This window comes from Drosophila hydei, unplaced genomic scaffold (genome assembly GCF_003285905.1).
Source record: "Drosophila hydei strain 15085-1641.00,03,60 unplaced genomic scaffold, DhydRS2 tig00008135-arrow-pilon, whole genome shotgun sequence".
Taxonomy (NCBI): domain Eukaryota; kingdom Metazoa; phylum Arthropoda; class Insecta; order Diptera; family Drosophilidae; genus Drosophila; species Drosophila hydei.
In genome coordinates, this window is record NW_022045844.1 from 322334 (window position 1) to 333927 (window position 11594).

General features: G+C 44.9%; 5 protein-coding genes across 5 annotated transcripts; 2 read left to right on the forward strand and 3 right to left on the reverse strand.

Moving 5' to 3' along the window:
• Positions 1 to 117: 117 nt before the first annotated feature.
• LOC111598675 (integrator complex subunit 7) lies at positions 118 to 3409 on the reverse strand. The gene is made up of 2 exons (XM_023314034.2): positions 1814 to 3409; positions 118 to 1759 (listed from the first exon to the last, which is right to left on the reverse strand). The coding sequence occupies exons 1-2, from the start codon at positions 3272 to 3274 to the stop codon at positions 224 to 226; spliced, it is 2997 nt and encodes a 998-aa protein (XP_023169802.2). The 5' UTR covers positions 3275 to 3409; the 3' UTR covers positions 118 to 223.
• Positions 3410 to 3525: 116 nt separating this feature from the next.
• On the forward strand, positions 3526 to 6316 carry LOC111598745 (nibrin). The gene is made up of 4 exons (XM_023314145.2): positions 3526 to 3614; positions 3673 to 4485; positions 4553 to 6099; positions 6163 to 6316. The coding sequence occupies exons 1-4, from the start codon at positions 3587 to 3589 to the stop codon at positions 6241 to 6243; spliced, it is 2469 nt and encodes an 822-aa protein (XP_023169913.2). The 5' UTR covers positions 3526 to 3586; the 3' UTR covers positions 6244 to 6316.
• Positions 6269 to 7438, reverse strand: LOC111598746. The gene is made up of 2 exons (XM_023314147.2): positions 7304 to 7438; positions 6269 to 7242 (listed from the first exon to the last, which is right to left on the reverse strand). The coding sequence occupies exons 1-2, from the start codon at positions 7383 to 7385 to the stop codon at positions 6281 to 6283; spliced, it is 1044 nt and encodes a 347-aa protein (XP_023169915.2). The 5' UTR covers positions 7386 to 7438; the 3' UTR covers positions 6269 to 6280.
• Positions 7439 to 7677: 239 nt separating this feature from the next.
• Positions 7678 to 8837, forward strand: LOC111598731 (adrenodoxin-like protein 2, mitochondrial). Its single transcript, XM_023314123.2, has 2 exons — positions 7678 to 7999; positions 8082 to 8837. The coding sequence occupies exons 1-2, from the start codon at positions 7857 to 7859 to the stop codon at positions 8419 to 8421; spliced, it is 483 nt and encodes a 160-aa protein (XP_023169891.2). The 5' UTR covers positions 7678 to 7856; the 3' UTR covers positions 8422 to 8837.
• Positions 8838 to 9242: 405 nt separating this feature from the next.
• On the reverse strand, positions 9243 to 11165 carry LOC111598685. Its single transcript, XM_023314049.2, has one exon. It carries the CDS (start codon positions 11153 to 11155, stop codon positions 9374 to 9376), a length of 1782 nt encoding a protein of 593 aa, XP_023169817.1. The 5' UTR covers positions 11156 to 11165; the 3' UTR covers positions 9243 to 9373.
• Between the last annotated feature and the right edge of the window lie 429 nt (positions 11166 to 11594).

The following is an 11594-nucleotide window of genomic DNA, read 5'->3' on the forward strand; positions in this document are numbered from 1 at the left end:
CAAAATTTTCGGAGATATCTCTTTACATTGTTTATTACAACGACTAACGTGAAAAGTTCAGTGTGAAGAGCACAATTGCTAGTGTGGAAACAGCTGGTTTGCCATTCACACAAAATCAACGCACTGATGCCACTTGTGCCCAATGCAGTGCTGCGTGATTGTTAAAGTTAACCGCCAAATTTAAATTCATATTTTAAACTTGACATTATTGTTATTCTCTGTTTTAGTAGCGCCTTGCTTGGCTTGTGGCTTGAGAAGTGCTAGCCACTGGCGCTGCAGCCGGCTTTGTTGGATCGTCCAGCACTCTCACCACCATTGAGCTTTTCGGACCCGTGCACCAAGTTATTCCATGCTCATCCACTACAAATGTTTCCAACGTTACCTGAAACTGGCCGCCACTGGAGATGGGCAGCAAGAAGCTACCTGAGAGGAAATCACGTTGTGGTTTCACAATTTGATTCAATGTGACTGTGTCGTTGTTGGGTGACTTCACCATCTCGTTGCCAGGGCGTGGCGTTAGCAACTGCGATGTAAGACTCAGTTGCACTGAGTCTACGCGTCGGAAGTGCTTCTGCTGTTTGCTAAAGTGTTGCAGTACACCCTCAACCTTGATGACTAAATTGCTGCCAGACTGCACAATGACGGGTTCTGTGCTGCTACGAGGCTGCGGGCTAACCGACAGCTTTATCTGTGTAGACTGCAGTATCTGGAAGAAGTAACGCGGCAAGCACAGCGGCGTCTTTGTTATGATTTCAATCAGAGCAATGATCACGTCTAAATGTCTGTTGCTAATGGTTTTGGCATTGGGAGGTTCCTGTGGTAGATTTTTCTGCATTTGTTCCATTCGCTGACAGCTAGCAGCAAAGAAGCGCGTCTCCGGATGATTGCCTGTGGTCAGGAAGACAGGCGGTTCTGGTGGCGTAGCATAACAAATTGATTCGATAATATGGGCGAAAAGCGCGCATTGAAATTCGGCTACTTCAAGAAACTCCAACGTCACATTATCCGCGTCAAATGATGACTTATAGAGGCGCGCATATGTCTCTTCACAAGCCTTCAGCGACTTGACCAGCTTGCGCAACTGATTCGTTACATGACCAAATTTTTGCAAATAATCACGTGAATTCTGTGCAAGGCTGCCCGCAATCGCCGGAGGTGGCACTATTACTTGCGCATTCTTCACCGTTACAGCCAAGTGCAAAGTTTGGAGGAATTGTGCGCGCAATTTCAGATACTCCAGTTGAAAGCTACACGGATGTTGGGGCGAAGAGCAAGCACGCATGCTGGCCAGCGCCTGCTGATACAGATTGCTTGCCGCTTCCAAGCGCCTCATCAACGGCAACAATGGCGCAGGTGCTTCCGTGGGCCCATAATTATCCCGCATATACGAATATTCTAAGCCATAGTTAAGTATACATTCAGCCTGCGAGATCTGCGACAGAGCCACCAGAAAGTAGTGCATATGATCACTGATCACAATCTGTGAGACCTTCGTATATATGTGCGCCGCAACGTAGTGATGTCCATAGCGGCTAGCCGTGCGAGCTATGCGATAGAGAGTCCAACAGTTGACGCGGTCAATGCACTTCTCGAAGCAGTGTACCACCTCCTGCGGCAGGTAACAGCCCATGGTCGTTTGGCAGACCAAAGCGCTAAGTATTTCCACTGTGCGCAGCAACTGCTCTGGCTGCTCCTCGCTGTCCACCAGTTTGTTCAGCTTGTACAGAATAAGCGGCAGACGGGCGAGCATTGGATTCGGCTGCAAATCGAAATATTAATATTTGATTTATTTATTGAATATGAGAAAGATTACCTTAGCCGGTGCAGGCTCTTCCGTTTCCATGGCTGCTTCATCTTCTAGTCCTTCAGCTGTGGAAAATGCATACTTGCGCAGTTGAAAGTGTTCACAGAGCCCAACAGCCGCTTCGCAAATGAGCTGTAAATTATCTGGCGGATAATTCACATTGTCCCCAAGCGTATTGGTTACCATCTCAATGAAGTCAGCGCCGAAATCTGCATTGGCTTGGGTAATGCGTATGCCATATGCCAGCACACGCCGCAGATCTCGATTGAACTCCGCACGACGGGCCGTACAAAATAGCAACCCCTCCATATGTAGGTTTACCATATCCAAGATGTCGTCGACTTGTGCGACCTGTTTCTTGAGACCAAATGCCAACAAGGCAGCCAGCACAGCCATTGCTTGTGTAGCTGTGGTATAATCATCCAATTTACTGATGCACTCATTGCACAGGCGCAGCAAAGCGTCACGATGTTCCAACAATAAATGCTGGCAAGTAAGTGGACACTCGCTCAGCTTCAAGAGAATGGAGAGAAAGAGAAACTGTTCCGCTCCATTTTTGCAGAGATTGAATTTCTCGATGAGAGCACCGATGGCAGGCTTGGGCCAGGCATTGACGCTCTGCTTGCCGGCAAGTTCATTGAAGGATCGGAGTACTTGAATACGCACCGGCGTACGCAAATCCTGCATGAAATCGAGCAACACATTGAGTTGACCTGGCACGCCCACCAGTGTACGTGACGACAATTGAGTAAGTGTGTTGATGATGGCCACCACAAAACTTTGGGCGGGATACTTGGGCAACAGCTCTAGGCACAGCTTGCTGACCAAGGCCGCTGTATTGGCATCGTGATGCATGTGACGGAGCACCGGAATAAGCAGCAACTTCATCGGCACCGGTACCTGCAGCGATTCAATCATGTCGGAGATCTTTGCACACATGCTGATGGCAAAGGAGCTCGATTGGGCGGCAAAACAGCTGCTGGCATAAATGGCTGCTTCCACTTCTACTGTATCATGACTGTCGAGAGCTCGGCGTATCGCATGATGCACCTGTGGCTTCTCTGGTATTACGCGTGACACGGCGCCTAGAGTGCGAAGCAGGAGAGCACGCGCTACTGGATCATTCGAATGCATTACCATAAAAATACGCCGCACAAAATTGTCAATGTTGAGAATCTTGTCCAGATGATTTTCACTCTGCTGACACACACGCAGCACCCAGAAACGCAGAAGATTTGAGCCGCTCACAAAGAACTCGGCCAATTTGATAAATGACGAGTTTATAAGTATGGGAAAGGGATACTTTTCAAAAAGCCTCGGAAAGCGGACAATTGCCTCGCATTGTATGCCCTGCTTTGCACTGCGTAGCCCCTTGTCCAATTCCATGAGCACGGCATTTGAATCGTGCTCATTGTCGTTGAGGAAGGACTCGTTGAACATGCTGACACGTGTACCCGTTAAATGTGCCATTTTAAACTATTTATTTATGCACATTAACTTTACAAAATATTGCTTCACTAAATAAAAACAATAAACAAATCCAAAAAAAAAAAACCGAATGCAGTTCACCGGCTTGCCATTCAACTGTGAACGTAACGACTGGTATGCCGCTCACACTAGCAAGAGCAAAATTACTTGTCAGTTGTGTACTTGAGATGAGTACTATGCTTAACATTACTATGTTAACTTTTAACAGAAATACTAACACTTAACAGCATGCCAACAGATGTTTCTGTTAGCGGTCTTTGTGAAATTGTGGTGTCTGTTTAAATTGTTGAAATTATGTTTGTTTTCACAAAAGTAGATAATGGTTTGTCGACAACTAAACATATATTCACAGTTTATATAATAACCAAGAGATGTTGCAGATAAAGAAAAGATCGTTTTGCTTTCATCCAAAGCGATATACACAATCGGTCGCATGTCAACAGACGTCATTTTGGCTGAGGACCTTAGTATAAGTCGCGCCCATGTAAAGATTTGTGTCTCCAATGGCGGGCCGCTGGCCGTGGAAGATCTGGGCTCTCGGTACGGTACATTCATCAACAATGATATTGACCGTAACAAAAAAATAAATCCAAAGACTCCAACTCCAATGCTAGTTGGAGACAAGATTCGCTTTGGTGCCCTGAAGAATGTGTGGAAATTGTCGCAGCTTAAATTGATAACCACTGCATCCGCGCTGAATGTCACTGAGATACAAGAATTAAATAACCTAATAAAACCACTAAATGGCGTTATCTTGCCATCTTGGACGGATGAGTGCTCGCATTTAACTATGGACACGGTGACGATTACAGTAAAGCTTCTACATGCACTACTAGAGAATAAACCCATCGTTCGTATGGATTTCTGGCGACAGTTGCTGAAGTTAGCTACGCGTATTCACATACCCGATAATTTTCCTAAGCCTGAAGATTTTACGCCCGTACAGCCAGCAGATTTGCCCAGCATTAAGTGGCGTCCAGAACGCACAAAACTCTTCGCTGGCAAAACATTTGTATTTATGAATCGAAAGCACCTCGATATGTACGGCCCGATAGTTCTGAAAGCAGGCGGCGCTTGTAAAGATCTCAACTCTGGCGTACGAAAACCATTTCTAACTAAAGCGAATGTCGTAGTCATACAATATGTGACGTCTACTCAATCCCAAGCAACAGAAACTATTTTTAGTGTACAATGTAAGTGTCTTTTACAAGTGTTAGCTTTATTTGTATTTTATTAATTTTGATCTGTTTATTCTTCTAGGTATTTTAGAGCAGGCCGGACTACGTCCTGTACCCGATTATGAAATTGGCTTAGCTATTTTACACTGCTCCTTGGAAAAGTTCTGTAATCCGTCGTACAGAATTACTGAGAACTCTTTGGCTACAACCGAGTCCATGGATTCTTCGATCTTGGTTCCAAATACAGAACGCAGTCAAACACAACGAGACGCAGACAAAGCATCTGAGTTTGTTGTCACCGAATCTCAGAAATCGGAAATATATGCACCAAGCATTGGAAGTGAAAATCAGTCATCGGAACCAAAACCAGAACCAATCCAAAAATCAAACAGGATGCTGTCTAAAAAACAAAATAATGCCATATACTTGGACTCCTCCTCGGAGGAAGACATTCAGATCGAGGCGCCAATCAAGAAAGCAAAAGCATTTGTTGAGAACAAGTCAAAACGTAAAATTGAACGTATTTTAGATTCCTCTGAGGACGATCAACCCATTGCCATACAATCGAAAAAGAAATCGAAAACGTTGCCTGTGGTCGAGACAAGCTTAAATAATTCCATTGATGCGCCCTCTGAAGTCACCATTAAAAATGCCGCTGTAGAGCCAACTACAAGTAAGTCTTCTAGACGTTCAACGCGATCCCATCCTCAGCAGCAAGTTGAAGTAGAGACAAAGAAAAAGGAGATCTCGCCCAGAAGATCTGCGCGTGGCAAGCAACCTGCAGAAAAAGTTACATTGCAAATAGTTCAGAGTGATAGCGAGGACGATGAAGGACTTTTCCAATTCAAGTCACAAGCTTCCCCACCTGTGGAGCAAGCATCACTCAAGCCGACTGAACCCAGCATGGACACCAATAGTAAATTATCTAAGCAAGCGGTGCCTAGCCCAAATATCAGTAAACCAGGCAAAATTAGTGTGCGAAATTTTCTGGAAAAATCACAGAGTCAGGCTTCAAGTCAAAACTTTGCTCCAGCTACATCTCAAAAACGAAAGCGTTTGTGTTTGAAGCAGATAAACGAAAGCGACAGCGACGACGATGAGAATCTTTTCAACTTTGGGGACGGCAAGAAACGTAGGCAATCCATTGGGCATATCAGATCAGACAATGAATCCGATAATGAAAATATGTTCAGTTTTAAAAGACGTGATGAACGAGAACAGAACAAGGATGTGAGCGACGACGATCAGGATTCAGTTAGCACAGAACCATTTGAAGATGAATCGAAACCAAAATCAAAGTACATTGTTCGCAAGCCAAGGGATCAGCCTCGTAAAATAAATGTAAGCGGCTGGCTATCATGTAGCGGGCTACATGAGGAGATTAAGTCGGAAACTAACCCAGATGCAGATGGGTTAGAAATTGATATAGAGCCTATAAAGAAAGAGCTGGACGACGAGGATGATAAAGAGAAGCTAGAGCATGTTAAATGGCTTGCAAGCTTAAAGAATAGCATACAAGTGCGCTTGTGCAACTTAAGTATCAACGTTGGCGACGAAGATAAAACGGATGCAGCCAACGGCACTGACAACAAATACAAAGGCCGCCAGAACTTTAAGAAGTTTGTTAAGGTAAATATAGTCGGTCAATGACTAACAATCCGAATTATGTTATTGATGTTTCCCTCTTTATAGAAGAACCATGTACATTCGCAGCAACATATTGTGGGACTAAAGCGTATGCAACTGGCTGAGGGCATGCTCTCTAATCTGTAAGTGTAAAATAACTTATTGAGTTGTGAGTTTCTTCATGTTATATTTTACTACCAATAAATTTACGAAATATGTTCAAAGCTTTTGCCTGATCCCTGGCCTGTAGTTTGCGCTCAAATAACGTTTTCGCAGCTAACCATTCATGATTTTGTATTGGTTTCGTTACACAGCTTCCAGGATTCTTTTTGCGTGCCTTAGATTCACGCAGGATAAAATGCTTCACATCTTCCACTGTGGACAGTGAACTCATCTGAAAAGCTGTCTGTGTCGGAGCTATAGGCGTCTGGCGTGCTACCACTGTACCCACATCTGCCTTAAGCTTTTGCTTAGCCTTTTCTACTTTCGTAATCAGGGAAGGTGCCTGAATAAGCAGATTAACACCTGCAGGATTAGCCTCTTCCTCTCCAACAGCTGACTGGCTTTCTTTAATTACACGCAGTTGCGTTGGCAATTTACAGTTTTCAGGCAGGAAATTATGCTTTTCCACCTGTGGAAAGTTGAGACACTGGGGTTGCAGCTTGTTGTACAATGTAGCACAACTGTTGGATTGCACTAAGCTTAGCTTATTTATCTTGGCTACTGCTGCAATTAGCAGGGTCAGGAACTCCATAAAAAAGTTGCTGCGTATCATTTGTCCAAAGTATTTTATAGCCGCCTGACAGCAGTCACGAATACGTTCATGCAAATGATAAAAGGCTAGCAATCGCACCAAGACAAATTCAAAACTGTTCCGGGTGGGCATATCGCCAGAAAGCTCTTCATCGCATGCATCGGGCAAAGCTCCACGAATATGTTCCAAGTCGCGAGGTAAATCAAGACGGAGTAGTCGGCAAAGCGCTGCATTAAGTTTGCAGACAGCGCGAAATCCTGGCATCCCACGAAAAGAGTTTTTCCGACGTGCCATTAGACGTCCTATCAGAGCGGCTGTATGGTTAAACTCCAAGAAATCAGGTCTGGACAACTGTTGCAGGTAGCCATTGATGGCCACAAAGACATTCTTTGCTGCGTGGAGATTTGTTCATTGAATAGGGGTCTTAAGACTTTAAAATATAACGTAACCTACCAAATCCTGTATCCTCAATTTGTAAGGTAACTAATGGAGGCTTTTTTAATTCAAATTCGTTCCAAAAATGTAAACTGGCCATGCTTTAACAAAATGTAAACAAGTATGTTATCGATAACATACGATGAGGCTGCCAGATCTGCAAGACAGCATTTTGTATTATTAAACAGTACAAAATTAATCCAGGCAACATTCTAATTGTAATGAGAATATATATATTTTAATTTTTTTTTATTATTTAAGCATGAAGGATGCGAGAGTAATGAAAGAGATCAATATGAGAGCATTAAAGCATTGGCGGCTTATCTGTGTAAGACTGGGCAGCACTGAAAACGCAGAACGGTCTGGCAGCTTTAGCTTTACCATATGATTATCTTCACCTGTCAGCTATCAGATTTCCTCAATTATTTACTGTTGAGAGCTGTTGCGTGTGCTACATAAATTGTCTGTTAATTCCTCTTTTTTTATTAAATAATAACGCCTATATTGCCAGACAAAGAGGGCGTGGGTGCTTAAGTTAACTGATTAGATAGAAGGCACAAACATAACAAAAATGTTAGTCATAAACACAATACGAAACACAGCAAGATTATCGCTGCGTAATGCTTACATACGAAATTGTTTGACCAACGAAATTCGAGCAACAAATTTCACGCGCACTTTCTCGCTGGGTCTGGCGTTGCGGCAACAAGATGTGTAAGTGGCATCTAATTAACAAACACGCCCAAGGGAAAACTAAGAAATAGTTGTAATATGTAACTCTCTCTGTGTCTCTCAGTGTGAATGTGACCTTTATAAGAGCGAATGGCGAGAAAATTAAGTCTTCCGGGAAGGTCGGCGACTCGCTGCTGGACGTCGTCGTTAACAACAATGTGGATCTAGATGGCTTTGGTGCCTGCGAGGGCACCTTGACCTGTTCTACATGCCATCTCATATTCAAAGTTCCTGACTATGATAAGCTGCCGGAAAAGCCAGGAGATGAGGAATTGGATATGTTGGATTTGGCCTACGACCTTACGGATACCTCACGCTTAGGTTGCCAAATTACATTGACCAAGGACATGGACGGACTCGAGGTGACTGTCCCAGCCACAATAAACGATGCACGCGCAGCGTAAACGTGCCTAACTGTTCAAATTTGTTACCTTCTTGAGTGCTATTCGCTATAGTTAACGTAATTCATAGTCGATTATTCAAACAAAAGTGTTGTGCGAAACAAAGGCTCAGGCGATTTTTATTTAGAAAGATTTCTGCATAAATGAATTTTTATTTTATGCTATATTCTGGCAAAATGTAAACGAGAGAATTGTAAATATTTATGTGTTTGTAAATAAATAAGTAGAGTACAATTGAGATTTTCATAAAATATGCCTAAACTTCTGTATGCATCTATAGACGTCCATGTACACATGTACATTCAGCAGTTTTACGAGTTCAGCATTATTTTGCATCTATTCAGCACAGCCCATAAGCAATAAGAACGGACACGTTGTTTTAATAAAAGTAAACTTTTTATTATTTCGCAGCTATCAGATAAAGTAATAAATAAATAATTTAATATATACATCTGCTATATTAACTTATTGTAAACGATTTTCAGCTTTGATTTTCATTTTCTTTCGTTTGTTATCCGCTGTGCCATTTAAACTCGTAATTTAGATAGTTCCGTTTTTTTTTTTTTTGATTTTTTTGTTTTTAAATTATTTATGTATAACTGAAACTTAACAAATCTGACAATGAGAAAAATTACGTCACAATTTTCGTTTATTTCGATTCATTTCGATCGCTAAAGAACTAAAGAATTATGCAGATAAGGCGGATCGTTGCCATGCGAAAATATAATTCAATAAATAGCCAAAAAAAATTAAAATAAAATAATAAATAGGGAAATGCTTTAGAGCATGAGACAGCATAAATAAGTTAGAAATTTGAAGTGTGAAATGAAGAGAGGTGCACATAAAACTGATTTGGTTTTCAATTCACGCCGTGCTAATGATGGTGCCATGGATACCTAGTGTGTATGCGTGTGTGTGTGTGTCTGTGTGTTGTGCTGTGTGTTGTGCCTTCTACTTAGTTGACATAGGCCATGCCCGCGCCCTTGCGATCGAAATGGCGCACGCGCACAAAGAGGAAGGCGGCGACTAGAGAGGCCACAGCCAGGACGAGCAACAGCATCACCAAGCCACCGACAAAGCTGGGCACAGACATGCAAATGGTTTCGGCATCGGCAGAGCGCGCCGATTGTATGACCACCGTCTCGTTGCTGGCATTGCTATTGAGCGCAAAGTTAACATCGCCAGGTGCCACCACCTGAATGATGCGACTCGTGTTCACGTCGGTCATCTCCTGTGCGTTGCGCTTGTAGATTCTTGGCTTAACCACAATCTCCATTGTGTCACGACGCCGGCGCACTCCGCGCAGATCATCCAGACCCTCGACAGAGCGTGGACGGCCACCCAGTGCAACAAGATTGCCACCGCTCAGATCATCCTTGCGCTTCACGGTGCTGTATTGGCCAGGTTGGCCGGGTAGTGGTGGAGGCGGCAGACCCAGTTCGTTGCTGCCCTGCTGTGGCTGCGGCTGCGGCGCCTGGGAGCTGGCTGGGCCGCTGCCCGCATTGCCCGCTGACTCGGCTGTGGTCACCGCTGAGGTTTGGGCCTGTGGCGAGGGTACGACATCGGGTTGATTCTCGGAGTAAGCGCCGCTTGCATCGGCAGCCGGATGACGTGGATCGGGATAAGCTGCTGGTGGCAGACCACCCAAAGCAAAGTCATTGCGTTCGTAAGCCTCTGGTGGACCGTATTCCTCGGAGAGCGCATTGCCGCCGATCTGTGGCAGTCCATATTCACCACCAGGCAGACCAGGTCCGCACTTGGGCTCGGGGCAGTTGTAGCGACAGACCTGAATGACGCACTGGAAGTGCACGTTCATCGAGTCGGGGAACTTGAAGGCTTGGAAGTAGGCAAAGCTGACCACAGAAGCGGAGGGTCCGAAGTTCTTAATCTTCTGGAATTTACTCATGATCTTGGGTCGGACAACGCAGCCATTTTGATCCACCAGCTGGATGGGAGCACGCTTGCCATCATGAGCGACGCAGTTACGCACAAGCATGTCGAACTTGTTCTCGTCATCCTTAATGGCCAGCACCATGGTCATGGTCTGTCCGATCTTCACAATGCCCGACACTTCGGAAGCCCAAGGTCCCTTGCCCACTTGGATCTGCATCCAGCACTGAAGGTTGTCGCCCAAGAAGTTGGCTGTGACAGCGTGCAACATGTCCACCTGGAAGGGGCGGAAGGTGACGGCCTTCTCGTAGAAGTCATACCAGGTGCAGCGCAGCTTGCGTGCCTGATCCCAAACCTCCTGCACATAGGGATCGTACTGAATAATGATTGTGTTCTCCACATAGCTGCCCGATGGAGTGGGTGCACCGTAGCCCGCCGCATTGTGATTGGCCGAGCTGCTCATGCCGCAGCTATTTAGGAAGATCTCGAAAGTGGCGCTCAGATGGCCCGTTCCGGGCTGCATGTGCACGCAGTGGGACTCGCTGTAGAAGCCCTTCGAGAAGATCATGCCATAGAAGGGCCTGTCGAACTCAATGTTCACACGCATGTGTGTCTTCTCGCACTGCACCTGCAGATGCTTGATCTGTGGACTGTCATTGGTGCTGGCTAGCGGCCAAGCCTCCTCCGACAGATCGTTGCTGGGACCAGCACCGGCGGTGCTCAGCGGTCCCTGTGGTGCTCCATAGATAGGTGAAGGCGCTGGGGGTCCATAGCCAGCTCTGTGTTCCAATGGCAGCGCAGCCGATTCAATGTGTGATGCATCGCCTTGCACGGAAAGATGCTGCATTGGAAGAGTAGAGAAGGGAATTAAGTAATGCAGAGTAAATCTTGCTAAGGTATAGATGCTATGTACAAAGAAGTCTCCATTCCTAGTCAGACTTCTCAACTTTCTTATCAAGTGCCCAGAGTGAATATCGCTCGTTTCCAGAAATTTTAAGTGTTAGATATTTCATTGTATTGCTAAAGATTTCAAACTCTTTCAGCGGAAAACCTGGTGCGCATGCTTGGCTGCCTATTTTGTCATTTAATTTGCGACGCCTTATGCAATTCGTATCAAAATCCAAGCGACAACCGCGTAGTTTTCGAAAGAAGCGTGCCAGAGCGTTGAAAATTGCGCCGCAGTTTATTTATTTTGAAATTGAATGGCCGAGTGGAGCGAGGCACGTTTACCTAAGCCGAAGCAGGGCCTATTGCATAAGCCAGCTACATGTGTATGCTGCTTGCTC

What these genes read in the sequence shown, in the direction of transcription:
- LOC111598675 (XM_023314034.2), bottom strand. Translation starts at nt 3,274, where the DNA reads ATGGCACATTTAACGGGTACACGTGTCAGCATGTTCAACGAGTCCTTC. An exon ending in AAGAGCCTGCACCGGCTAAG is followed by an intron (nt 1,760 to 1,813) that starts GTAATCTTTCTC and finishes TTCGATTTGCAG; the next exon opens with CCGAATCCAATGCTCGCCCG.
- LOC111598745 (XM_023314145.2), top strand. Translation starts at nt 3,587, where the DNA reads ATGTTTGTTTTCACAAAAGTAGATAATG. An exon ending in TTTCACAAAAGTAGATAATG is followed by an intron (nt 3,615 to 3,672) that starts GTTTGTCGACAA and finishes GAGATGTTGCAG; the next exon opens with ATAAAGAAAAGATCGTTTTG. An exon ending in AACTATTTTTAGTGTACAAT is followed by an intron (nt 4,486 to 4,552) that starts GTAAGTGTCTTT and finishes TTATTCTTCTAG; the next exon opens with GTATTTTAGAGCAGGCCGGA.
- LOC111598746 (XM_023314147.2), bottom strand. Translation starts at nt 7,385, where the DNA reads ATGGCCAGTTTACATTTTTGGAACGAATTTGAATTAAAAAAGCCTCCA. An exon ending in AATTGAGGATACAGGATTTG is followed by an intron (nt 7,243 to 7,303) that starts GTAGGTTACGTT and finishes ATCTCCACGCAG; the next exon opens with CAAAGAATGTCTTTGTGGCC.
- LOC111598731 (XM_023314123.2), top strand. Translation starts at nt 7,857, where the DNA reads ATGTTAGTCATAAACACAATACGAAACACAGCAAGATTATCGCTGCGT. An exon ending in GCGTTGCGGCAACAAGATGT is followed by an intron (nt 8,000 to 8,081) that starts GTAAGTGGCATC and finishes TGTGTCTCTCAG; the next exon opens with TGTGAATGTGACCTTTATAA.
- LOC111598685 (XM_023314049.2), bottom strand. Translation starts at nt 11,155, where the DNA reads ATGCAGCATCTTTCCGTGCAAGGCGATGCATCACACATTGAATCGGCT.